We start from the raw sequence: 27,730 nt of genomic DNA on the forward strand, positions 1-27,730 counted from the left end.
CAGCGAGAGCTCCAGGGTGACCAGCCCAGCCTGGGAGCGTACGGCCGTGCGGCGCTTCCTTTCGGTGGCCGCGGGAGGGGTCCCGCAGATGTCCCTCTGGGCTCCTCCGGGAGGCGGGATGCCGACGGCGCTCTCCGGGGCCGAGCCGAGCGGGGCCCGCCCAGCGGGGCGCGTCACGGCGGCGGCGCGGCGGGGCGGGGGCGGCGCCGGCCGCAGTCGGCACGGGGCGGGCAGCGAGCGGCGCGCCGGCTGCGCGCACCCCGCACACGGCGCGCTGCCACCGAGGGAGGGAGGGAGCGAGCACCATGTGCCGGCCAGCGCTCGCCCGGCTGCTGCTCCTCCAGCTGCTGCTGCTCAAGCTGCATCTCGGCAAAGGTGGGTCCGGCGCGGTGCGGCCGCTCTCCCTCCGCGCCGGGGTCCCCCGGCCTCAGCGCTGCCGGGGAGGGGGCGAGAGTCCTGCCGGCACGGGCACCCCGGGATGTGCGGCCGCGGATGCCCGCTCGCCCCGGTGCCCTGCGCGGGGTTTGGGACCTGCGGAGGGCCGGGCACGCTCGGGGGTTGCGACCTGCCGGGGCCGGGCAAGCTCTTCAAGCGGGCGAATGCAGCCCGAGAGCTGGTGACAGGAGCTGCCACCTTTAATCCCTTTCAGAGGGGATTTGTGCCTCATCAGAGCCTCGCGGCACCGAGTCTGTAAAGCAGATTTGCTCCGTTCTCCCCCCGCCCTCAACTTTAGTTGGGTCAGGTCCCTTTTCCCGGGACGGCGCCGGTACCTTTTCCGCCCCGCGTCCCCAGGTGTCGGTGCGTTTTGCCCCGGCAACGGATGCGCAGGAAGTCCTAGCATCACTGCGCTTTATCATTTTTCTTTGTCTGTTGTGTTTCGGGTTTAACCATCTTCTATTCCCAGGCTCCTTTTCCCTCCGCCTTTAAAACAATGCGGGGAAGCACGGGAATGGCCCTTTTTATCCCTGCACAAAGCAGCTTCGGGATCGCCGCCGTGCTCCCGCGGAGGCGCGTCTCCCCCAGCCCCGCACCGAGCCGCTGTGCCCCGCGAGCCCGGCCCCAGCCCCGCACCGAGCCGCTGTGCCCTGGCGAGTCCAGCCGCAGCCCCCACTCGGCCGGCGGCGGCTCCCGGCGCCTTGCCCGGGTTGTCCGCGGCCGGGCCGGGCGGCGAGGCGGCCCCGGGATGCCCCCGCCGCCCGGCCGTGGGAGCGCGCCCCGCTGACCCAGGCGCGGCCCCGTGTCTCGCAGGCGCCGTCAAGGAGTGCGAGGAGAACCAGTTCCAGTGCCGGAACGAGCGGTGCATCCCCGCCATCTGGAAATGCGACGAGGACGACGACTGCTCGGATAACAGTGACGAGGCGGATTGCCGTGAGTATCCGTGCTCCGCGCGGGGCGGGGGTGCCGGGAAGGGCGCGCTTCCCAGCTGCGCTGCGCCTCTTTTTTATGAATGAATGAATGAAGTCGCGCCGTCCCCGGCCGCGGCGCCGATTGGCTGCCGGGAGCAGCAGATCCGTGACGCGGCGCCGCGGGGCACCGGCTCCTCGCTGCCGGCTCGCCCGGCCCGGCCCGGCCGGGATGCCCGGAGCGCCGCACGGCAGCGCGGGTCCGGCGGCAGCCGTCACCGGGCAGCTCCCTGCCCTCCCTCTGCCGGTCCCCTCGCCTCCAGCAGCGCCTCTGCTCAGAGCGCCTCTGAGGAACTGACAGAGCGCAGTTTGTGTCCTCGGGGCAGTTGGGAGAGATGTTAAACCCCGGAAGAGCCCGTGCTTAGGGCGAGTGACAGGTGCTCATGTGAAATGCTGCTTACTCATAATCGTCTTACAAGATGTGCGGTGGGTGTGAGTCTTGTGTTTAAATATGTTTGCAGTCAGGGTGACAAGGCAGATGAACAAGTAGCACTGCTTGGTTTGGCAGTGTCAGCCATGCAACACTAATTCCTTCATAGTATAAGGGAAGAGAGAGCAAGAGCTATACTTCCAATTCTGAGAAAATGGCACTCGTTCCTTCTCCTGTGGTGTGGCCCTGGTGTGTATCAGTGGAAACCCATAAACTCTGGGTACTTTGTAGGGTTGTGTTGTTACAACTTGGCTGTTATTTTGCTTACAGCTTTTGATAGCCTGGGAGAACTTGTCTCAGCCAAGGAGTGTAAGAAGCATCTGTAAAAGAAATTACAGAGCCTAAATCTTGAAGAGAAGTGTCTGTAATTTGGAGTTTAAAATTGCAAATATTGTAGCAAGTACCACATCTCTTGAATTATCTCTGTAGAGTAATAAGCACTGAATGTGCATTCAGTGAGTGAACTCTTCAAAGCTCATAGACCCAGTGAATGCATCACGAAAAGAAAGGTCACTGGTTATGTGTTTTTCCACATGTGATTTTCCTGTTAACATCTTCCCATATAAGTCTATCGGGTGATATTCAGAGTGAAGTCTGAGTAGATCAGTTTAAGGAGAGCAGGGATTCCCAATCTCTTAAATTATAACAGGATGTTCCCTGTGATTACCCCATAACATTTCTTTCTGGTTGCTGTCTTTATTCAGAGGACTTGATTTGCTTTATGTATGACATTTTTTATGATCTGGGGAGTTAGCAACATTAATTGAGATCTAGAAATGGCTCTTGCAGGAATTATAATGGCAACTTAGATGTGGAATGTTTCAAATTTCAAAAGACTCGGGGAAGCTGGGGATGACTGAGAACTACCGTGGACTCTTGTGCAGCCATAACTGGGAAAGTTTTCTCAGAAGTGTCTGTGTTTCCCAAGAGAGACAGTAATCTGTAGAAGCACTGAGAATCTCTGAGCAGGTATATAATGATGTTCTTGAAGCCTTCAATTTAAACCTCTGTACACTGTGGTACAAAGGCTTGCTGAGCTCAGGTGACCTGTGGGCAGTGCTTTTGGAGCTGCTTTTCAGAGGTTGGGATCATGGCTGGAGGAGCAACTTGAACGGATTCTGGACACTGCACTCAACACAGAGGAGTAGGTTTGTGTCCTGAGCTCTTGCCTTGAATGAGGGGCTCAGTATCTGGGCTGCTTTTTTATTTTCTCCTTATAAGCGACCCTCTGAGCATTGTGTCAGAAGAGAGAGTGTAGAACAACATGCTGTTGAACATCAGCTCAGTGTGGATTGTGCTGTGTTAGAATGCTTATTGCATCTGATTTAGGTTTATTTCAGAGAGGTTTTATAGTTACTGGGTTTGGGGGTGGTAAAAATATGTTCTCCACTTTAATCTGAATTTGGCATTTATTATTGATTGGTAATCAGACTACAGAAATTGCTCATGGACTGTTAATTTAGTTCATAAATAGAGAGACTTTGCAGTTGCTTCTTCAAGCAGGCTGAAAGACAAAAATTACATTTGTCATACACATTTTTCTCACTTAAATTGTTCTGAACACTGCTTTATTTTGAAAGTGCATACTGCTTTTCAGCATATGGAATGTTTGGAGTTCTACTCACTGGGTGAAAAAATACATTCCATGTTTTCGCTTCTAGATACCGCCTCTGTTATCACTGCTGTAATAAACAGATACTTATTTTAAAACTATTTTATGAACATATGCAATAGAAGAAACTATTTTGGAAAACTCAGTGTGCGGGTGTGGTGATGGAGAGGGAAATGAATATGCAGGTAGCCTGCTGGCAGTGAGTACTGATAAGGACCCTGATAACCTCTGTAATTACTTGATGATTCCTTTTCCCAGAGCTGATAATGTATTCATAATAGCTCATTGCTGCTTGTGTATATTCTCCCTTTTTAAAGAGACAGGATGGTCTTTATGGTGTGAAGAATTGGTTTGTGAAACCAATTCCTTGTGGCAGACAGTCTAATACACTGGAAAATTTTGTAACCAAGAGTATCTTAAATAGTTGGAAAGAGTTGATTTTTTTTTTGGCAGGACTCTGTGGGCTTCCTACGAGAAATCGTCTTTGCGCAAGACTGAATTTTAAGTTGTTTGTTTTTATCTGTGTCCCCTTTGTGTTGTGTCCTGTGTGTGTCCCTGTTTCCCCCATCCTCTGAGTCCCCATGATTTGCTGGCATCATGTTTTGGATTCTAAGGAGAATGTTTCAGTAATCAAAGTGAATTGCATCCTTGGCATTTGATTTCAACTGAGTAATCCTTTTCTGTCATGGCTGGTAGTTCAACTTATCTACCCTAGGACCGATGTGTGAGTTAATACAGCAAACGTGGACCTGAAGGCATCACTAGTTTTTTGGTGTGTTAGGTTTATCCAGGAGTCAGTTTCTGGGCTAGGAAAAGAATGGTAGCCAAGGAGGCTGCCAGGAAGGGAGGAGATGGTGCTCGTTGTGTGTAGGCACATGACTTGTGAAGTGTTAACAAGAGAGGAGGAGGAGACACTAATTTGTGTGCATTGTAGAAATATATAAAAATAAAGCAGTAAACAGATTGTCTAAATATGAAGATGCCGTTTTGCTGTCATGTTTTCAGAAAGTTAAACCATTTTGAGGAAAGGAGGATAAAAAGGGAGTAGATATGTTCCTTAAAATGTATCTTTGAAAAGGAAGCTAAACTGCAGAGAGATAACCAGTGGAAGTTACATTGTTTGGATTGCTGGGGAAATCAAGTTTTAAACTTTGGAATTAGAAATCTTGGGTACCTACTGCAGAGTTTAAACCTGTCCTAAGACTATTTGTTCTGCTGTATGCAAAAGGATTTGCTTGGGCTCAGTCCAGTCTGTGTAGGCCCGGAAAAACAAAATCCTGGTCACAACTTACATCTTTTAACGCCACAATCTGCACTAAACGTGGTCCATACAATGAGGACAGGGCCCCAGGGCAGTTCTGAACATGATTTCTGTAGATGCATTTTCGTCCTTCCCTGTGATACATTTTCCTCTTCGAAAGCACTGGAAAGACTCTAACAAGCTGTTTCAGACAATGCTTGCAGATGCACAGTCATTGAGACATTTTTTGTAATGGTACAGCAGGAACTTTATAAAACATCAAAGCTACTTTTATAATAGTGGAAAAAATGTCCATTTTCTGAGGCAGAGTGTTGTAGCAAAAACATTCTTTGCTGAGATACTCAAAATGTGGGATACTGACTTTTTTCTGTGTCTCCCTCAGGAAAGGTGGAGGCTGCAAAGCCAGGTCGGACTAGGGATGTGTGTGCTGTGTTATTCAGGGTGCTGCTGTGTGACACATCACCCAGAAGGGAAAATCCTGGAGTGCTGTTCTGAAGGGGGAGCGGCTCTTGGAGGCTTTTCCCCAGCTTTACAAGTTTATTCCTGCTTGCCATTGTAGCCAGCAGAAAACAAGGAAGACCTTGCAAACAGCTGCCAGACGCAATATATTTGACACAAAATAGGAGCTCTTACTTTGATAGCTGTTTGATTTTATTTTTATGATGTAAGTATGATTTATTTTAACCCAGACCTGAGTGTGGGTGAAAGAGACTGGAGGATCTCTGCTCAAATGTTTCACTGTTGAATAAACACTAAATGTGGCAAAGAGTATAGTTGCAAAAAGCAATCAGTGGTTTAACCAGTTTCCTAAAATTAAACACAAACTGCAGGATCATTTCAGCTTTGTAATACCTGCCTGCAGGGGGACACAGCCAAATGCAGAATTACTATTTCCTGTTAAAACTCCATTTTCCACCTTTGCACTGGTATCCTTTCTGTGATGTTGCTTGCTGATGAGGACTGCTCATGGGAATATTTTATAGACAGGGTTGAGGCTGCCTCAGGTATGAGATGCAGTCTGAAGGGAGTTACTGTTTCAAAAACCGTTCCCATGTGTACAGAATGCAAGGTAAACATGTGGCATCAGCAAACCTCCCCTACCTCAGCCCCTGCCTGCCTTGTGGCTACAGAAGGTGGCTGTGTAGCTGAGACACATTTCCTTTGCGACTGGGAGGAAGGAGGTGTCCTGTGCTTCCACCGGCTTTGTAGAGACAATTTGACTCCTGCTGCCTGTATGGAAGCCCAGGAGGCAGCCTCATGGTCTCTATGCTTTTCAGTTTAGGTTTCACTAGAGCTGGAATTTGGGAGTAAAAACATATCAAAAAGCCCATTTGAAAACTAAATTCTGGATCTGCTGCAGAGTTCAGTATGATCTGGGTGGCTTTGAAGTGCAGGAGTGTGATGGTGTGCCAGGCTTGCAGCTTTTGGGGCGTGACCAAGTGACACAGTAGGCACTCACAATGCCTCGTGTATTCTATAACTTTTTGTCCTCTGTTATGCATTGCTGCAATTTCTGTTTCACATTGAGCCAGTGTCCTGTGTGCTGAGTGATTGCTGCCTGCCACCCTGGAGATCGTGTGCATGTTACCACATGGAGTTTTAGGGTTCCTTGACATATGCATGGTCATATGCTCTTGATTGTGTCAGTGACATTTTAACTGTGTTGTGTGGCCAGCTTGCATGCTTATCCTAAAACTGGAAGCACTAGGAAGACTGGTGTTGAGAGGCAGGACTTGTTTGCTTTTCTGTGTGGCTGCTGCCTGCTTGTCCTGGTCTGTACTGGATTCATGTCCAGCTTAGGCTCAAAACCAGTTTACTGACTTCTTGTGCTCCACAGTGAATGTTTTTATTAATTTATCTTCATTTTTCATTATATTCTTGCTATCTGCTGTGAAAAAACTAACTTGCATGTTTTTGGTGTCTGGATTATCTTCCCTATTAGTGCAGCCTGCTGCAACATTTATGTAGACAATGAAGTTTTAAGCACATGCCTTTCTCCATTTCCCTATTTCCTGGGACATTTTCTTGAGCACTTTTATTTATGCAATTTTATTTATTAAGCAGTCTAGATGCAGACTGCTTTCTAGAAGGTGGTGATTTTCTGTTACTCCTGCCCATGGTCTGGGAAAGAAAGAGAGAACTGAGAAGGGACCACTGAAAAGGCAGAAGAGAGAGTTGGGAGAGCCACTGGGGACATTATGGTTACTGAGGGAAGTGAACTTGGTTTTATGAGGTGCTGCTGTGCTACAGCAAGAAGGCACAAGAGTTGCTCTAGATACATTTACAGGAACGAGCTGTGAGCTGAAAAGCTTTCCTGAGGTCAAGGAGAATGGGAAGAGCGAATACAATGATTAAGTTCAAGAAAGAAATTATGAAAGTGCAGTTGAAACCAACATGACTTGGTTTGTTTATCAGAGAGCTCAGAGCTGGCATTTCAGAGGATAGAAGCATATTCTACATTTTGAGCCAAGGTAGGTAAATTTCATCCAAAGCATTTTAATGTATAAAGAAGCTGTGGCTGCCCTATCCCTGGCAGTGTTCAAGGCTGGGCTGGCTGGGGCTCTGAGCAACCTGATGGCAGGAGGTTTGGAACTAATGGTCTTTAGAGTCCCTTCCAACCCAAACCATCCTGTGATTCTATGAGAAGTCACTGCAGATCAGTTCTCTTGTGTCTGCAGTGTTCTAGACCCAGCATTGGCACAGGTTAGAGATGTGATTTCTGACTGATTGATATTAAGAGTGGAAGATACGTAGGATAACTTAATATTAATCAGAAAATATTCCAAAGTTTATTCAAATTGCAATTATGAGACCAGAGAAACCAAGTGTAATGTGTTGGTGAACACATTATTTGATACACCTACACTAAGAGATTGCCAGTGCTAGAAATAAGTTTTTGTGACTCCATTGTCCACCTAAAGGACCATTAAACACTGTTACACCTGAAAATGTCTAACCATTATTGATTCCCTCAGCAGACACCCAGCTTTTGTTTCTGCTGGCCTTTTCAATACCATCAGCTTTTTGAATTCGCTGACAAATTTACCATGTCTTTGGTGTGCCTCAGAGACTGATGTTGTGTTAGGGATGCATTTGTGGTAGGATTGATTTGGTGTGAAGTTCTCCTGATCCTTTTACTGGTGTCCTTTTCTTCTCTACAGCTTTCCCGTTTTCCTGCAGCTTTTCCCTGGTAATGTCAAAGATATTCCCAAAGCATGCTGTTGCTCAGTTCTGTTTTCCTGTGTCGCTACACTTTTCTGTATCTGCCTTATAAAATGCTGTAAGATGTCAATTGTTCTTTCATTTTTTCCTTTGCCCTTTCCTTTGGTGATGGAGATGAAGATGTGGGTTGCTGCTTGTTGTCTTGTGCAGTAGCTGGTCCTTGGCAGAAAAGGAGTCTGCCTGCTCTGGTGTGCTCTGCTCCTAGGGCAGACAGCTGCTTCCAGCCAAAGGGAAATCCTCACTATTTTATGGTGGGAAGTGTTGGAAAAGCTGAGTGTAGTTTTTCTAACTCTCTATTTTCCATTAAAATTATCAATATGTATATACCCAGGGAGGGGAGGGTAAAAGACCCTGTGATAAAATTAATGCAGATTTTCTACTCTGTGAGAAATTCTGTCTGAAAAGCAAGTGCTAAAAACCTGATTAGACTTTAGAAGTTACAATAATACTGTAAGCTAGTTGAAAAATAAAACTAAACCCTTGCACACTGAGAGACTTTCAAAAGCCAGATTTTAACATGCAAGAAGCCAGAAGATTTTTAAAGCAGGATTGTGAGCTCTGTCACTGATGGTCCCTCAGGGTGAGACATCCTGTTTCTTGCCATAGTAATGATGCCCTGGTAGACTGTGCTTCTGTTCCTGGCAAGGCCCATGACTTTCCTTCCCAGAGCTGTGGCAGATCTGGCAGCCCTGTGCCTTTTTCCTCATGAAGAGGCGAATAAATGGTGATAGAGCTCTTCTGCTCCAGAGTGACTCAGCTGTACAAGAGTCAGCAGCCAAGCCAAGAACAGAAATGAGGCCTCCTGCCTACCAGTCCAGTGCTCAACACACACAACTCCTTGCAGAGGTACCTGTTGGACAAGTGGAAGGGTTTCAGTTTTTCCTCCAGGTTTCCTGGTTATTTTCAGCCTAAGCTAAGGCCTGGCAGTCAGTCTAACCTCACACTTAATGCCAAGAGCAAGTGTTAGAAACTAGGAGAGAACAGGATTTATAGCTGGCTTGGAGCAAGGCTTACAAGCCTTTGGGCTGCAGCCATGTAAAGTGAGTTTTATTGCCAATTTTTTTCTTAGATGTTCTGTTTCTGATACTTCAATATTATTTAATGCATTATTAATATTTATTAAATGCTTGAGAGCATGTGTGGCACTGTACCAGGACCAGAGCAGTGAGGGACTCAGTTTCCATGGCAGCAGGAGCACAGTCCTGTACTTGCAGAACCAGAAGGGCTCTTTTTGGCAACTGCTCTCTGTGCTGTCGTGATTACTTTTTAAAGATAGATATATTATTTAACATCTAATTCGTTAATGCTGCAGAATTTTGTCCATCCTGAGTGAGAATTTTGCCTGCTGTAAGTTTCTTTATCTCTTTCTTGAGTTCTAGCTTTGTTTCTGTATCTTCTGTGGGTGTCATTTCTTTTACTTGCAAAATAGTGAAAGGGATGAAAGTGTGTATTGAAAATTCATAGTAATAGGTGGAAGTTTTATCTTGATTTTGGTTAAATTTGAAATATTACATTGTTGAAGACTTCTTTTTTTTTACATGTAGCATACAGCATAGATTTTTCAATTAAAATAATTGTTGAAGAAACTGGTGTGTACAACTGACAGTAAACTCTTAACTCTATGTCCCTCATATAGATAACTGCTCCAGTTCCAGGTTTTATCTTTGTACTTTATTTTAACTGGCCTTGTTTTATACTTTTTTTCATGCTGCCTTCCTTGATATGTAATGCGTAGTGTGATGCACACTGAGGTGATACTTTGCTTCATTTCAAGGGGTGAATTAAACTTTTTGTTTGATCCCAAGTCTTTGTCCTGCTGTGCATTACCCAGTTGAGGTTTTCTGTCTGTCTTTCTTTCCATGTATGAAGTTAAAGGGATTAATTCCTTTGATGGTTTTTTTCTGTTTTTGTTGATCTAGGTGAGTAAGGTTGTAGGCATCTTTCCAAATGTGTTGCATGAGTCTCCTATGATAGATACCACCTGCTTGGCTTGCTGTTTGAGCAGTGATTGTATATCAGTAAACATTGCTGGATTTACTGGATGTGTTCCATCCAGATATCATGCATTCTGTGAGATCCAGGGAGTAATTAACACCATAAAAATCAGCTACAGCCGGAGTAGTGAATATACTTGCACTGAGAATGAGAATTTTGGATGTAAACTTACAACTGTTCCTGTAGACTTTTCATCCTGAATCATAGAGCTACTTATAAACAGAGAAATGGCCCAGTTTCTTTGATAGCAAATGTCAGTGCTGACTGATATAGGCCAAGAAATACACCTCCTGCCTCTGTAACTCAGAGCTTCTATTCTTGTTTGTGTGCTTGTGTTACGCTCATTACACATTTGTCATCCCGTGGCTGCTTAGCAGTTCAGCTTTCTATGAATCTTCCCATTAAAAGTGGGCTAAATATTATCTCAGGGACATGAAAATTGATGCTTGGGGAAGTTACCCTCTGCCCAAGGCTGTAGAGTGATTCAGCAACTCATTGTGGACATGAGTGGCTCATGAAGAAAGACCCCAGTTTCTTTTTTTTCAGGTCAATTATCACGTTGTTTTACACAGATAATCGTGTTCCTTGGATTAAATGACTGCTCAAGGATTTAGCCTTTGCTTTTGTCATATACAGTTCATAAAATATTCAGAAAAAACCCAGTGTTGAGACAACTCACTGTTTCAAAATTTTAGTGTTGGTCAAGTGCAAGAAATGCTTCAAATGTCTCACTTATTGTATTTAGTATTGGACACAGAAAATACAGGTGCTTGAGAAGGAGCATAATATTTTTGTGTTCCAAAATGAACTTTTTGTACATTCCAACAGATCCTGAAGCATAGCCTGTGTGCAGACAGACATCACTGCAGCCACTTCTTCAGCTGGCCAAAAGAGACTGCACACCACAGACTTTTAGTTTGCTAAAGAGGCTCTTTCCATTCTAAATTCTATTCAAGCCTCCTTCACCTCCTGCCCACGCCTTGCTGTTATCTGAGCACAGACTACTGAACTAATCACCTGTGTACCCATTCCTCCATAAATTATTAGTAATGTATCATTTTCTGGAAGGAACAAAGATAACTGAGGGAGCTTAATTTTCTATTGTTTATTTTATTACTCTTTTCCTTCTTCCTTTCTCGTGTAAAGCAGTAAAGGTACAGTTTAGATTGCACAACTCTGAAGTTTACACAAGGTGGGCTCTGTAGGTGATTTAGGATGTGTAACCTATATGGGAACTGCTCTTTGGCACCTGGTAAATAAGGAGTTTCAAAGAGAGCCTCTGGACCAATCTCTGCCAGGATCACATTGATGTGTTGAAATTGCTGTACTTCAAGGTCTTTGCTGGATGATTTCTGTTCCACCTATTCACAAGAGCTCTTTTAACACAGAAATCTGTCCTATTTTTTATAAAATAATGTGTTATGTGTATTTGCCCAAGGTGCCAGTGTGTGTTGATCCCTGAAGTTAAATTAGGATTAAGGAACTGCATTGACAGGTGTTGAAAGGAATCATATCTGTCCAGTTCTTGACGGCAGGGTTTCTGATTGTGGCCCGGCACTTCAAAGGGAGTGAGTGTAGAGCAGGGGAGAAATCCTGGGGGAGAAACCTTTTCTAGAGGGGAATGATAAATAAGGTACTTAATTTTTCTCCACGGTTGTGGACAAGCCCACGCCTGTGCAATATGGAGCCTTTCCCAGGCTTGCACACAGCGTCTTACGGCCTTGCTCTTCTTCCAGTCTTCCCCCATGAGTTTGGCCATTAATTCTCGTGGCTGTGTTTCACAGAGTGCCCATCCTCAGCAGCAATGCACAAAGCCTTTGTTAACACCTTCCCTCACTCAGGCATTGCAGGGGACTCTGCAAAGCTTGGCTGAGAGCAGCAGCATTTCTGCACATTCGATTATGCACGCAACCATGTGAATATTGCAAGCCTTTATTTGTGCTAATGCTTGTAGAAAGGATTAATAATTCCTGCACAAATGCTGTACTTCAGCTGGCAAGAAGCAGCTAAGTTCACTTTGCCCAGATCTAATTACTTAATTTACAGTATTTTTATATTTTGAGACTGAAATGCAGGTTGAGGCTGCCAGGGTGACAAGTGTTGGAGATTCCAGAGCTGATGTGGAGCTCCACACCTGCCTACTGTTGATTCCAGTTCAGGGCTGTTGGGCACCAGATTGCTGGGCACTGTGAGGTGTACTGGCAAGCAGTGCCCTGAGAGATGTGTGATCACAGAACAAAAGCCATTGCTGTCACTGAACAGTTTTGATCCTCCAGTTTCAAGGTCAGGACTAAGATATTCAGCACCATGGGAGATGCTGCATTCATTCCTGCAGCATGAGTGAGGGTTGTGCTGGGGTTCTGAAGTCCTTGGCTTATGGTGCTCTTGCCCTGGCAGCTTCATCCCTGCCTGCTCAGTGCACTGGGTGAGTGCTTCAAGACAACCTGAAACCAAAATATCCTTTTAGGAGACTGCTTTCTTTCCTTTTCCAAGCAGGCTGGATAGCTGTCAGTGAGTTGTCCCTAATAATAAGGGTTGAGCAGTGATCTTTGTTGCTTACTGGTTCCTTTTCTGAGCCATGTTGTGCAGGCTTCATCATCATATCACAGGGTTAATTTTGGAATGCAAAAAAGATGCTTCTCTGACAGTGAAAACCACCGAGGGGGAGGAAGGCAGCCAAGTACAGGACCTAATTTCCCCCCTTCCAACAAAAGTGTTTTTTTCTTCCTGTGGGGGAGTGTGAGTTTGAATGTAGCATTAGAAACATATTCAGCGAGGGGCTTAGGGCAGAATCTTGCTGTCTTGTTTCTGAAAAGGGTTCTCTCCTTGCTACTTGTTTCTGCAGAAGCCATGTGGGATTAGGTTTCCTGAGGGGAATAAGCAAACCTGGTGAGATCCAGAACAACGAACTGGAATTCCCTTAATTTAATTTATGGCCATTTTTTGTGACTGTGGTACACCTGAGAGCTGTATCACCTTTTCTGGAGATGGCTAGGGATGAATTTTCCTGTGAAGCGTTTTGGTGCATCAGCTTGACCTTTTACATAGAAAAAGGGCATGTGTAAATGTCACTTTTCTACAGTAATCAGTTGGGATAATCTGCCATTGTGTTGGGTTTTTTCCTCTGCTTTTATAATAGCAGAGATTTTTACAGCACTTTGACATGTAAGAATGATGGAGGTTTCACTCTCTTACGCTGGATAAATTCTCGTCACTAGATGGGAAGGAGATGATTCATACCTATTAGGACTCTGTGTGTGAGAGAGTGATATTTCTTGTTGGATATGAAGTGGAAGATGGAGGATCTCATTTCACTCATACTGTTAGAATCCAAAATGTTAAATGATGAGCGTCTTGGGATTTGGGGAAGATATTTGCTGTGTGTTCCGCTCTAATTAATTGCGATGTTTGCTGGGGGTTCCTCATTACTTTAATCTGCGGACAGCGCCGTTCTCTGATGGTGAAAGTTGAAGAGAGAAAACATCTTGTCTGTGTGAGGGCTCAGCCTGATCTTGCTGCTGCAGAAATCTGAGGAAATGCTGATTGGTTATTTTAGATTGCTGACAAAGCGTGGTCCTGTAGCTTCAGAGCACAGACCTGACCCTCTCCCTGCTGGTGTAGTTCTGTTGAGATTGATGTTTCTTAGCTGGAAAAGCTGCTGCTGTGGGCCCAGGAGGGCTGAAAAGAGATGGATCAGGGTGGTTCACAAGGTCCTGCCAAGAGAGGAGCCCTGGCTGGCTTTGCTGAGCACGGGGCTGTGCCCATGTAGCTGAGCTGGCCAGGGCTTCTCCACAGGGCCACCCTCCCCAGGCAGGCAGAGCTTCACCTCAGGTACATTTTATCTCCTGAGGTGAGCCTGTGAAATAATGGTGAGGGGAACAGTGTTGGCAGGGGAATATGCTGGATAAAACATGAGTTTGAAGTGATATTTCAAGGGATCTTTGTTCCTTCATAGTTACAAACAGTCACAACTGACAATAAGAAACCTTTGCAAACTGAAAAATCAATGGCTTCAGGCCTGTGGTGTTCACTGCTGTTTTTCTGCAACAGTTTTCACCAGGGTATTACCCTGTGTTTCTTTCAGCCTCCAGAAGTGCATAGAGAATCATTGTGGAGCTACAATACAAGTTCTGGCCTTAGACCACTGTTTTGTTCCAAGTGAGGATTAACTGCTCTCTGTTTTAGGGGTGAAAGTACAGCTTCATTCCAGTCCTGGTCTCATGCATCCCCCAGCTACAATGTTGTGTGAAAACTTGCTATTGACAAGCCATGAAAATAGAAACCATCCATATTTTATTGACCATTCAGTCTGTCTCCAGTACTTCTTTTGCTTGTGTTTCCCAGTGTCCTGCTGAAGGAATGATCAATTGCAGGCATATTTTAGTCTGTGATACCCCCACTTTTGTAGTAATCTTGGTTTTAATTTGGAAGGTGTAAAATTGCTCTCTTAGGCTGCTTAGTCTGCATTTGCAACTCTGCTCTTTGGTGGAAGAGGCCAAGCTTGCTCCAGTGGATTCTACGGCTAAAGCAAGTTCTTCCTGTGCTAAACTTCAGGAGTCTCTTCTTTCTGGAGCAGAAACACCCAGAGCTCTCAGTGTGGTACAGGTGCAGTGTGTAGGCCTGAACTTTCACACTGGAAGTCTAGAAGTGCAGGAGATCACAAGGTTAACATGATATTTAAATTTTATTGAGAATCTGCTTGTGGCAGGAGAATCCTCACTGTGACTTTGACTTTGTCAGTGCCTGTGGTGCTCACCTTGCCCTGAACAGCACAGCAACTAAAATTTCTCCAGGCTTGTCTCACAGTTTGCAGTGTCATCTCTCATAGCAGGAATAGACCCAAGAAATATGAGCAGTGTTCCTCTGTCCCACAAAATTGAACTGTTGCCTGGGTTGAATATTCCCAATTAAAGCTCCTTGCCCTGCCTGACAGTGTTGTATCCATGGCTGAATATGGCTTGGAAACTCTCAATATTATTGCTTTAATCCACTTGCTTATGAAAAAACTTGAAGTTCATGTTCTGGTTTAGCTATTGTGCAATATATTCAACTGACAAAAAAAGCAAAGCAAGAAAACTCCAACCCTGAGCCATTTGGAGAGGTGGTTTTTCCTGCTAAGCTGCAGGCTATTAGATTGTACAGCAGAACTCTTGGTGAGTTCAAAGTGAGTTTATTGTTGCTGTGTGCGTATTTAGTGAGTCAGTGTAAACCTCTTTAATTCTGTTACGTCAGTAATGCAACTTTCATCCTGCTTTTTCAGTACCCTTTCTCAGGTAACATTTACAGGATTTGCCTGTGATATATAGGTACTAAAACACTTCCAGTATATTTGTAATATAATAGGTACTTCCTGTAATATATAGGTGCTATAACACTTCCAGATTCTTTTGTCTGACTGCAAAAAATGGGCAGGAAGACTTGCCAAATGTGAGTAGGCACTCTCCATCTCTATCACTGCTGTGCACTTGTTTAGAAGTGCATGAACTTGATGGAGATTTGCTTTGATGAGCTTTTGCCAGGTTGGCCTTTTGTTCCAACAGCATTATGTCTGACTAATTACAGTCAAATAAACTGCCTTGGAGCTTTCCAGCATGCTGCCTCTCCTCTAGATGAAGAGCAGGTAATCGTGACTCAGTCCTGACAAATCTATTCTATTATAAAGAATTTCTAGGCAGGTGGCTGTCGAGTAAATCTGTACTGCTCTTGCAAGGATCTTTGCTCATGAAGGCCATTCCAGGGAAAGTTTTCAGGGGGAACAGGCAGGTGAGGCCAGGCCTGCTGGAGGGTCATTTGGGTGCTTGGGACAGTTCTGGCCTCAGGTCTCCACTGGAAAAGTGCCTCTCTGCAGAGAGCTTGTAGTGTCAGCCTGTGTGATTGGGCTCCTCACCTTTGCATTTACTTACTGTTGCTATTTGCCATGGAATTGGCTGCATGCAGGAAACTCCTGCTGTCAATGCAGAAACATGGGAGGGTGCAGCTGCATGTCAGGAAGGTGCTTCTCTGCTGCAATAAGTAGAAATAGGAAAGTAAAAATGCCTCTCTACCTGTCTGATTGTCAGTGGGGTGGATAGGCCCCAAAAGTAATACTAAGGTTATTCTGTAAATGCCCTATTTTTAAAAATGAAAACAAGAAGTCTCATTATTTACAAGAAGTCATTGAGGGTATGCATTGGGAGCAGGGTACCTAGCTGTATTAAAATGTGCCTGATCAGGCAGGGACAGGGACTTGGTAAAAAATTCCTTTCCAAGCTTTCATTGACAGCCTCCTTCCGCTCTCATTTTCCCAATTTGCCCTCTTGCGAAATGGGGAAGTGGTTTGCCTTTATTTTTGTAGAATAGTGCAGTCGATAAATGGTCAAAAGAGTGGAACAGGAGCTTGGTACTGCTGTTTAGTTAAATGTGTGTGCTTGCAAACAAAATCAGCAAGTTGGCATTTGGTCAAGAGAAGCAGCTTTCAAGTTTAGAGGGACGGACTTCTGAATCCAGTAAGAATATTGAATGCAACCCAGATGGCATCCTGGAGGGAAGTTCTGTGGCATCAATTAGCTTGTAGGTGACCATGCTTCCAGCCAACTGTGAGTTACTTGGCAGCTTGCCACTTGACTGCTAGTGAAAATTCAAGAGCAATGAGATGAATAAAAGTTCCTCAGAGACAAAGAGTGAAAGATGTCTTCACTTGAGAAAAGAGATTTGTGGATACTATTTCTTAAATTATTTAAGCTGTCTGCTTTTGTACAGCCACATATCTCAGCCTCACTTATATGTGTTTCTTTGCTGACTTTGTGTCCGTAAACCCATTTAAAACTTCTCCCAATTTTCACATGTAATTTGTTCTGAAGAGGGAATCTGCAAATAAAAGGGCCACCAGTAGCTGGACCAGTGCCCACCAGCGCCCTTGTAGCTACTAGAAGGTGAGCTTAATTTAACATTTCCCTCTGGAAATTATGTTCTTAGCTGGATTTTAGGACTTCTGTATTTCTGCTAAGACTAAATGAGGTTGTTGCACTCTGGACTCAAAAAGAGCTGCCAAATCATGAAGAACTGGCTGCATTGTAATAGATTGTATTAGCACAGTTTCAGATCATCCCACTGAGGACTGAGTCTAAGGAGCAATAAGAATAAATACTCATGTGGGACAGATGTGATTTGTCTGATATTAGAATGAACTGGGACCAGATTTTGTTGACTTTGAGTTTGTTCATCACTAACAGAAATACTTCTGCATGGCTTTTCTTTTTTTAAAAAAGTTCATTTTAAAGGGACTTGAAATTATCTGTGTGTCTCAAGTGCCAACATTTCAGATGTCTTTTGCATCTGTGCAGTGAGGGATAATTAGGTTTGTAGAGCAGATGTTGTGGAAGGCTGCACTGCAGCATGCCTGCCTGTTTCTGGCCACAAAGATTTACTCCTGGGTGCACTTGCTTTCTATTTATGTAGGAGAATGGCAAATTCCCAGTCTTCTGTATGCAGTAAGGACTCCAAGATCTCATACCAGATTTAAGCAGTAAATGCTTCACTAAGAGCTTTAGAAATGAGTGGTTTTACTCTCAAGAATTTATTTCAGCTGCTTAGTACTGAGTTTTTACTCTGCACCAAAATGTGTTGTGGGTTTTTCGAAAAGAGCAGAGGTATTTTCAAGGAAGTACTGATGGTGAGATTCTTCACTCTGTTCTCCTGAGACAAAACAATTTGAAAAAAGTCCCCATGGAAAACAGAATGATACCATTATCCCAGAATTGCATTCTGTTGTGCACAACCTTGTGCTGTGCTGCTTGCTAAAGGGAGAAAAAAGATTTTATAAATAGCCAGATAGAAACAAGGCTATGAACAGTAAGTATGGATGTGTGCTAAGAGTGACCTAGGACTGGTTTTATACAGTACAAACTGTTCTCCATGGCACTTTCTGGTCTGGAGATGTGGTTTTGCTTAGTTTTATCACACCACACAAGGTTGTGTGCTTCTCCCAGTGTAGCTGTTAATGAAAAAGCCTATGTTTTGATTTTGAAAGCATTACATGTAAAAAGCTATTAAGTGGAGGTTGCCTTTTTTATCAAAAAGTTACATCTGAGTTTTTAATGGTTTTATTATTGTATGCAGAGGTGCTTTCCCTCATCATGTCATCATGTGTTCCTGTTTGTCACAGACAAAGGCTTAGGGAGCTGATCTTCTGTCTTTCAAAGCTCATTTGCTTTCCTTCTGGGGGATGTCGAGGCTCTTTCAAAAATGACTTTGCTGGGTCACTCCTCCTGACTTTACTCCTATACAGCACACGGGTATGTTTTTACAACTTCAGAAAGATGTGGTACCAGAAGCAACAAGAGCTTCAAGGAAGGACCTGGAGACACAGCACTAAAAAATTTAAGCTTTCAAAGCTTCCCAAGAGTGCGTGGATGTGGAAAAATACCCCATGCTCAAAGCAATACCGAGAGTTGTATTGGGGTGTGCTTTCAACTGAGCATCAGAAATGGGCACGAGTTTCATATTTGTCTTACTGATGCTCAGTTGGGTCAGTTATGTTCCAGAGCAAACTCATCTTCAGTTTGAAGTTACTGGAAGTGTCAGGGATTTCCTCAATCTGGTTCTTGCTTTCTTAGTGACTACTGAAGGAAGAAGCTTGAGCAAGCACTCCCAGGCATTTTACAAGGAAAGCCAAAGCATAAAGTTATTTTTAGATCTGACTTTTTAAAATGCCTGCTGAAAAACCTTTCTCTGCTTTGCATAAGAATGAACCTGGCAATCAGATCCTTATATAAATAAATCCCGAAGCTCACTGAATCAATATTTTGTTCCTCTCTTGGCTCATGTAGAATAAAATCACAGAAGAGCTAGTTAGTTTTCACAATTAATGCTGATCTTGCAACAACAGTCACGATTTTCAGAGTCACCTGACGTCTCTACAAAGTCCTGGCCAAAGAATTTTCTTTTTCTCCAGAGGTTGCATTGTCATGGCACTTTTCTGCTCTGAGGATTTTATTTTTCATGTCACTTTTTTCAGAATCACGTTTGAGAGCTGCACGTTTCTCCTTTTTAAATGTTGCAATAATTTGGAAGTCATCTTGACAACTGAGTCTTCTGAGTGACTTTGCTGTCATCTCCCATCTAGGGTGAACCCTCCTTGTGCTTGCTGCACAGGAACGTTCAATTCCTTCCTCTCATTTACTTCCAGTGGTTTCTGCAGTTCTCTCTCAGGGGCTGTGAGAGGAGAGAAGCAAATAAATAAGGCAGAGGGTTGCTATGAATATACAATTTCTGTTTCTGGCAGATCTCAAAGTGTGTTTCAGTTTTCAGTTGATCTTTCCAAAGAATCCCTCCAAAAGGTTCTATTATCTTGTCAGAACTGCGCTCCAAGGATACTGGATGAACTAGCAAAACCCAAAGCACTCCAGACCTTCCCACATGCAGCAGCAGCTCTGCAGGGAGGAGTGGGAGCAGTGCCCTGTTCCTCCTATGGGCAACAGCAGGGAGATCTTGCAAGGGGCACTGTAATATTTTCGTACCTGCTGGGACAGTTTCTTTTCTTTTGATCTTTAGGGGCAGAATAGTCTCACAAAGCTGTAAAGGACTTAAAATTTGGGAACTCAGTTGCTGATCATCAGCACCAATAGCTGAACTTTGAATCCAATGCAGCCAAATGTGTCTGAGGCTAACACACATTTTATATTGGGACATTTCCAGCTAGAAGATCATTAATCTTCAGAGTAGAATAGATCTTGATTTAACCTCTGGGCCCTCTAGAGTGTCTCTTGTGGTGCTGTGTTATTGGTCAGTATAAAAAGTCCAATTTAATCCTCAGTAAGAATTTGAACTTCTGTGACTTTCACATTTCAAATTTCAAGCTCTGCTCTCCTCTGGGATTATCTGTGTGGGTTTATGCAGGAGCTGGGAGGACATTAGTTTTTCCATTAACATGTGACAATTGCTCATGCTCCTCTCTCTCTTCCCCCCCCAAGGTTTTTGGCATGGTACTGCATTCCTATCAAGTCATTGCTCTTGGGCTCATGACTTTCCTAATCTCATGGGACATTTTAAATTTGATTTTTCATCATGGTGGGTACTACTTAGTAGTTTTGTTGAGTATCTGATCTGAGTTTCTTTAAAATGCTTTTCATATTTTGTAGGAATGACATAAGGCGGACTCTCTCTTACCCTCTGGTCTAGTGGTGACTCAGCAGCTGTCTGGAATTCAGGTCAAGTGGCCCAGGGTGATGGGTGCTGGTAGTCCCAGGTACAGAGACCAGAAAAGAAAACCTGTGGCCTGCAGAAGGACATTTTTCTCTGCTCAGTTCCTATATTTGGGGTCATCTGGCCATCTTTGCCTCTATGTCTGCAAACAGAGCAGTGATGGAATCTCCCCTGCAGACCTGTTTTGGCAGCACCAAAACCAGAGGGGAAATGTGGTTTGTTTTTCTTTGCCTTTGAAATCCTCCTGCAGAAAGGGAGCAGGACATGGGGCAGAGCTTACGAAAGAAAAAGCTGTTGGGTGAGTTCAGCCTCTGACCACTTCCCTCCCAAGCAGGAGTGATGCTTCTTGGTGACTGCTTCCCCTGGCTAGAGATTAAGGAGTATTTTAAGTGCCAGGTATTTCATAGGCAGTTATCAAACCAGAGCTATCCAGCTATACCTTTTGGGTGTTCATAAAGTCTCCAATTGGATCTCCATCTTTCCAGTCCAAGTCATCACAGTAAAGTTTCAGGACTTGTAACTTTTCTCTTCCATTTGACTTCAGTATTACACAAACTTTTGGTCTGGTGCCTCATCTGATTACCTCCCATTTAGTACTCTTCTGAGATGAGTACCTGAAAAGCACAACCAATCCATGACACTAATGCCACTAATTGCAACTAATGAGTGTGTTTAAAAGCATTCTCACAAGCAATTCCAGACCCAGCCTAACAGGGTTTCTGGTTTGTGCTTGAAGCTGTATAGGTATTCTGATTGAGCTGTCAGTGCATCTCTGACCACCACCAAACAGGATCTGTGCGCAGAATTTGCTTTCCTTCAGTGAGGATGCTAATTCAGAGCTCTCTCACACAAGCTGTCATCTAATCTATTAATAAAGTCCCCATAAAGATGATAATCTTTGAGACCTACGCTTCATTTTCCACCTTGATTGAAATTAGTCAGCTGGTTTGATTAGTAGATATTAACAAGAGGTCTAACAGAAAAGCAGTGTGATCATATAATCATCATGACTTTAAGATACCAGTCTACAAACAGATTTAACTTGAGTTCCTCCTCTGTCTCTGCCAGGAGCAGGGGTAAGTTACAAATACATGACAGTGCTGAGTTCTGCTGTGAACAGAGATCACTGATGGATCCTGGCTCCATGGGAATGCCATACAGGAAAGATACTTCCAAAATACAAGACCTATCAATGCTCACAGCTCCAGAATAATGAAAAGTTGAACCCTTAATGGTGCAGTTGGCTGTACTCTTTCAGTTTAAAATCATTACTCCTTGTCCTACTACCTGATGAACAAAGTCTCTCTACATCTTTCTTGTAAGCCCCTTTATACATTGAAAGGCTGCAATGAGGTCTCCTGAAGGAGCCTTCTCCAGGAATCTGAAGGATGAGTCTGTATCTCCTGCAGTAAAAGGAGCCTTGGATTCTGTAATACAGGATGAGTTAGGACTAGCTAGTCAGCAAAAAAAAGCAGGAAGAATGTACAAATCCAGTCTGCTCATGGAACAGAATTTCCAGTTGTATTTGAATCTGAGAGGCCCTGGCAGATAAAGGCTGTGGGCCCTGATTTGGTTAGGAGCAAAGGCCGGCTGGGGAGCAGGGTTTGGAAGCTTGGGGCTGTGCCTGCCTGCTGCCAGGCTCTGTCTAAGGGGCTGCTCACTCTGTGCTGGGGGATTTTCTGGTGTCTGTCAGTGCTGAGAAGTGCTCATTAAAGGAGATGGTGCTGGTGTCAGACGTCCACATGCAGGGTTGTCACAGTCTGGTTGTTCTGCAAAGATTAGTTCTTTTATTGACTTCTTGCTGAAGATTGGCATGCGTTTCCTGAGGAAAATCTGGACATCCTGCCCTAAAAATAGCTGAAGACAACTGGCTTCTGAGGAGTTTGCAGTCAGTCTGTGGCCTTAGAGGAAACAAATCTGTTCATGAGCTTCTGGTGAGCCTATCCAATATGTGACTCTGTCCAGTCTTTTGCATGTTCTCTTAGCCCAAAGCTTTGACTCCTTCACCAAATCACCCCAAGTGCAACCTCTCTCAAATCCAGGTAGGATTTAGGAGGCCAGTGTGTGACTGTACCCTTGTGCTGGCTATGGCTGCTCCAGGTACAGTGCCACAGTGGGATTTAGGATATGCAACCCATAGTAGCCCATGGCTTGGTCTGAGCTGTCAGGCAGTCAAAGCTTTGCTGTACTGGGCTGTGTTCACAAAATTGTGATGTGTCCATGTAATCAATGAGAAAAATCAACAGGAGCCAGCATGTGTACACAAGTGGGCAGGATTGATGGCTGTGTAACTCACTGGACAGGTCTGCATTCCAGGGAAGGGAGTAAGCACAGTATGGACAGTGAGATGTGGAGGTGTAAATCATTTGCTGTGTCTTTATCTACTGACTTTTGAGGAAAGTGACTCCAATCAAATAGGAATGGTTGTGATGTGATGGCAGAGCTGTCAGTGAATTGAGGTGAGGTGTCTGTGCTTTGCTGCTTCTCAGAAATTGGTCTGTCCTTGGCTTCAGCTGCATTTTTATGTGACGCTGGAGAAATGGCTTAACCTCTCTGGGCATTGTTGCTTAAAATGAAAATGTAAATATTTTTGCCAACCTTTGTGAACTATCACTGGATTAATGGATAAAAATTGCTGCATAAAGGGTGAGCATCATGTATGATGCATTTAATCTTGTTTACTTGCAGCTGGGCTACCTTGAAGTGTCACAACTGCCAGAAGTGTGCAGGGTGACCTACCATGTTTGCCTGAGCCAAGATACCTCCAAAACTAACTTCACCTATAAATTCTTCAGATTGGTTTAAAAACATATTTTAAATAGGGCTTATTTAGTGTTTGTAGTGCAGAACTTCACTTTCTCTAATGGACTCTGTGAGTTGCATGCTTTCAAAAATTGCTTAGGAAGATTACAGCATAGACACTGACAACCATGGTCTTCAGGAACCAACCTGGGCAGGCAAAGGAAAAGAAAATATATTGTGGTACTTCCAGATAACACATCTCTGCTTTATTTGTTTCATTCCTTGGATCTTTAGCTTCCTATTTTTAAGCAAACTATTCCCATGCATTGTCATTTTAATTACAATATTTAAAATTACAGTAAGTGCAGTATCTTAACTGTTTTTACTGAGAAAAAGAGTCTAGTTACAAAAAGTGCCATCTCTCTCAATGCCTAGAATTAGCAGTCTACTAAACCTTGTCCACTGAATTGACTTGTCTCTGAGGCTGCCCCAAACCCTGTATTTCTGGCATGTAACTCTTGCTTTTCTGTTGGGGAATCATCATCCAGTTCTCCAGTTTACAGCTGTGCTGCTTCCATCCCTGAGCTGGTGTTCAGCCCTTGGATAGCTGTGGAATGGTGAGTTTTGCTGCCAGGTTGTTGCATGTCTGTGGCTTTTGTACTGCAGTGGTTGTTTGCTGTGCTGCTCAGACACATCCTCCTGTATCAGACAGTCGCTGTTCCAGAGGGGTTTGGAAGTCCTGCAGCTTTGTTCTTGGGGACAGTTACCCTGGAGAGACAAAGCTGTTCCCAGCCAAAACAGCCCATGGAAATCAAGGGCCAGTGGGAGAGCACAAACTGGGGCAGCACGTATGGAAAATCTGGCTTGTCCAGTGCCAGTTGGTGGTTCTGTGTTGGACCAGGGCATCCTGGTGTTTGGCACTCTAAAAACACAGCAGAGACCTGGCTCTGCAATTTTAATTCTCTGCTAGATGCTGACAGCTGGGAAGAAGCACAAAGGCAGGAGTAGGGTACAGTAAGGGCAGAACAAATGTCTGTATCAGTCCATCTCCTTGTCTGTGTGACCTTTGCTATTTCTTCTTCAGGTCTCTTGGATGCATTGGTAGAATCCTGTTTTCTTTCTCTCTGCTGGAAAAACTTCATGTGGCAAATGTGGTGTGACTCAAGCTGTGATTGGCAACGACTAAGATTGTCCCTCAAAACCTTATTGGGCTGTGTTCAGGACTCAGAGAAGAACAACAGGGAAGGGTTGGGGCAGGAAAGAATCAGTAGCCAGCAGTGTCATCATAGGCCAAGCACTGTCATCACAGACCCCTGGCACCGGGCTGGGGGGGAGGATGTTGGGGTGCTCATTTTGATTCCTTAAGCCACAACGGCTGTCTGCTTTTGTTAGTAGGCTTCCCTGTTATCCCACAATCCCTTCAGACACTGGAATTTGTCTGCATTTCTGCCTACATGGTGGGGGGTGTTGGGAGGCTTCTTGTTTCAGAGGCACTTGTGGTCTTTGAATGCAACTTTTTACCCTAATGTGACAAAAAGGAGGCACAAGGCCAGAAATAGCATGCTGTGCTGTTTATGGCTTGATTTATTTGTGACCATGTCTGTCACACAGATGCCAATATGTTTTATCTTCATTTACAATAGCCCAAAATGTTTCACCTGGACTGACACAGTCCTAGACCAGACAGGGAGGTTCCATAGGGAGGTTTTTCTTAGCATGTAGCTTGTTGCTGTGATTCTTTTTTTTTTAACCCCTGCTCCTCTCCCCGACCTTAAGTTCACTTGTAAAGCTGTGCATGTTTTCCGTGCACAGTTTGGATAATTAAAAATAGCTGCTTGCGGCGCTTGGCTTCTGTGCAGTCTTTTATCAATAGTGCCTCTGAGAATACCTTGTGTTTGGATGAGTGGTTTTAAATAGAGTGCTGAGAACTGCAGGGAAGACAAACCAAACAGGCCTCTTTCACAGCAATTTTTTTTTACTTTGTAATGCCTAGAAATAAATTTTAAATTGAAAACAAAACATACTGATATTTTCAATTTAATGAGTTCTTGTTGATCTTGTTTTCTAATCCTTATTGATTTTTCTTACTGGTGGAAGAGTTCACAGGTCTGACATGGGGGCCTATCCTCTTTATTCTGTTCTGTTATTGTTCTCAAAAATCAGATTTGTTACTTGGTGTGCAACAGGCCAATAATTACACACTCAAGAGACACTGGTTATTTATTTCAGAGCTGCATAAACCCATGTGCTCAGTGGTATTCCACAAATCAAGCACACCAACTATCAAAACTTTTACTATTTATACCCTTCAGCAAACAAAGGAATTAGTGTTCATTGGCTACAAGTGACATAGTTCTTATTAATTAATATTCTGTTTTCTATTGGTTAATAATTCTCTCGCTTCTCATGCTAATTAGGCCACATGCTCAGTCCCTCTCCTTTTGAGTCAGTGGGTTTCCTGGGTCAGTGGTCATGCTCTGCCCCTGCCAGGATTATTTTTTATCCATGATTTCAGCACAACTGCTGAGTTGGCTTTATTAGTTTCCCCTTATCTCAGGAGTTCTGCAAAATGCCCTTGTGGCCCATAAATTCTTCATTCTTTGTGTCCACTCTCAGTGGTACCTCCTTCTCCCCAGCCCTTTGTTAACCTCTGTGTTTGTCTGAGATAACTGAAACATGTCCTGCCCTAAACCTTATCAAGGTAATTCTACCAACAAGTAATTTGTGTTTCTAACACCTTGACATCACTTAGAGCTTGTTAGCTGCTCTAGGTTTCACAGTTAAATCTCTCTTCTTGATTAGACTTGAAAGTATACAAAGATCAACATTAAGAAAAAGCCTTCTTAAAGAAAATTTTACATAATCCACATTTTCAACATTGTGAAGAACCCAGGATGGTGGGCTGAAGAGGATGCTGCCAGAAGCTACACAGGAAATCATCAGTGAAAGTTGCTACGTAACCTCCTTCAGTGCTTATCTTGGACTCTGAAACTGAAGACATTTTTTATTATAACCCATTAAACTACATTATATCCCATTATAACCATTAAAACTACAATTCCCATTTAATAAAAACCTCTGAATGTACTTACAGTCAAAATAGTTGCCTAATTTATTTTCTCTCTTTCTACAGAAACCTCCTTCCTCCCCACCCCATATCTCAGAGATGTTTTCTACTGGAGGTCGATTTGATGTGTACAATCTTTCACTGATTTATTTCTGACTTTTCAGCTTCCTAGTCTGCCAGGATCTATCTACTGTAAGACATGCAGAATTCCTAATTTCCTTTTTTTCCTGTGCCATTTACTACATCAAAATACTTTCTCTCTACCTCCTCTGTTGAACAGTTCAGGCTTGCTGGAGGCAATAGGAATATAAAGGAATTGCTATTGTCTTTGGCATGCTCAGACTGTGAACTTCCATTTTCAAAGCCTTTGTTTCAATATGTTTCATGAGGGATGCACTCACTCAAAGAACGGTGGGTAGATGTACAGGAAAAAGGTCTCTCCTCTTTACATGCAAATTTTGAGTCTTGCATGCTATTTCTCAGAAAAATCTCATGTAGGTCTCAGTATTCTATTTCTTTCTAAAAAAAGAGGGGCATGCTCATCTGAACGTGCAAAATATTGCATAAACACAGGAATTTTTATTTTTAAAATTCTTTTACAGGCAGGAAAGCCCTCGTAATAGAAATTGAATCAACCTACACCCCTGTAGTGTTGTGTTGTAATCATTGCAAATCTGCATGTGTAACCTTGTCCTGTGCAAAGCTTTCTGACTTTCTAGGAAGCTTCTGGCCTGAAGAGCTGGAAATGAAAGGTGGTACTTTTTCTTTAAGCATGTCCATATATTCAGAAGTGAAGAACAGAATTGAGTGTGTGTGTGCCTTTTATGACAGGTAATTAATGTTATATGTTACTGTAATATTGATTTTTATTTTTTTTCATCATTGACAGACTTGATGCTGTCTGAGCCATTGAGTCCTGGAATTGTAGGTGGGCAACATGATAGGTTCGTTACTGTCCTAAGTAATTTTGGTACTGGTTTAATTTTACATTTGGTGAATTTCCAATGCTGGCTTTGTTGATTTATACACTGGGAGAGAAAAATAATGTATGTGGTCTGAAGACTGTAGAACAACTTTGAAAACATTGCTAGGAAAGCATGGAAAAAGTGGAAAAAATAATAAAACCATAAAGTCTTGGTGATATTTTTTCACTCCATTTTGCTTCCCTGTCCCCCATTTTGCATTCATACTGCAGAGAAGTAAAATGAGTTAGGGGTGACCAACTGCAGAAATAAATCCCCAAGGAAGGAAAAAATCCTGTGTGTGTACAAATACACAGGAGGATGTGAATGCTTTCTCCAAGAGTTTGCTTCCTAGAGAAAAGCTCATTTACACACTCACTGATGTAGGGCTTCCTTCCAGAGGTATCAGCTTCCCATCACTGCTGGCACCAGAGCTGACAGCAGAGCTCCAGGATGCCTCTGTGCTGACCCCATGTGCAGGCAGCTGTCAGTCTGGGCTGAGGATGGTTTGCAGTGTCAGTCTTTGTCTTCTCTCACTTCTCTTGAATTTCAGTGGAAATTCCATGGATAATCAAGGCCTAAACCCTGCTAAGTGCTGACACTGCAGCAATGCCCAGCTCTCTGCTGGTCTGCCTGGCAGTGTATGAGAAGCTAAATGAATATTAATGCTTTCCTGTCGACCAGCAGCTTGGTTTACTTGGCTCTTTCATCTTCTGCAATGAAGTATGTGCTTTCTGGCTGGGGCATTAATAAAACAGCTCCTGGGTGATTTATTTCACCCAAGGTGCTAGTTGGCCATTGTGTCTCCAGTGTCAGCAGTGAATGGCTTTTTTGCTGTTGTCATGGTCTCCCTC

At 43.9% G+C, this 27,730-nt stretch overlaps 1 protein-coding gene across 2 annotated transcripts in view; it reads left to right on the top strand.

The window, feature by feature from the left end:
- Window positions 1–228: 228 nt before the first annotated feature.
- LRP8 (LDL receptor related protein 8) overlaps window positions 229–27,730 on the top strand; it is a 168,826-nt gene continuing 141,324 nt past the window's right edge. For both annotated transcript variants that reach the window (XM_030952994.1, XM_030952995.1), the window contains exons 1-2: window positions 229–375; window positions 1,249–1,368. In XM_030952994.1, the coding sequence (XP_030808854.1) occupies window positions 306–375; window positions 1,249–1,368 (190 nt within the window). In that variant the 5' untranslated portion in view covers window positions 229–305. The remainder of the gene's footprint in view (window positions 376–1,248; window positions 1,369–27,730) is intronic.

Source organism: Camarhynchus parvulus, chromosome 8, assembly GCF_901933205.1.
Source record: "Camarhynchus parvulus chromosome 8, STF_HiC, whole genome shotgun sequence".
Classification (NCBI taxonomy): domain Eukaryota; kingdom Metazoa; phylum Chordata; class Aves; order Passeriformes; family Thraupidae; genus Camarhynchus; species Camarhynchus parvulus.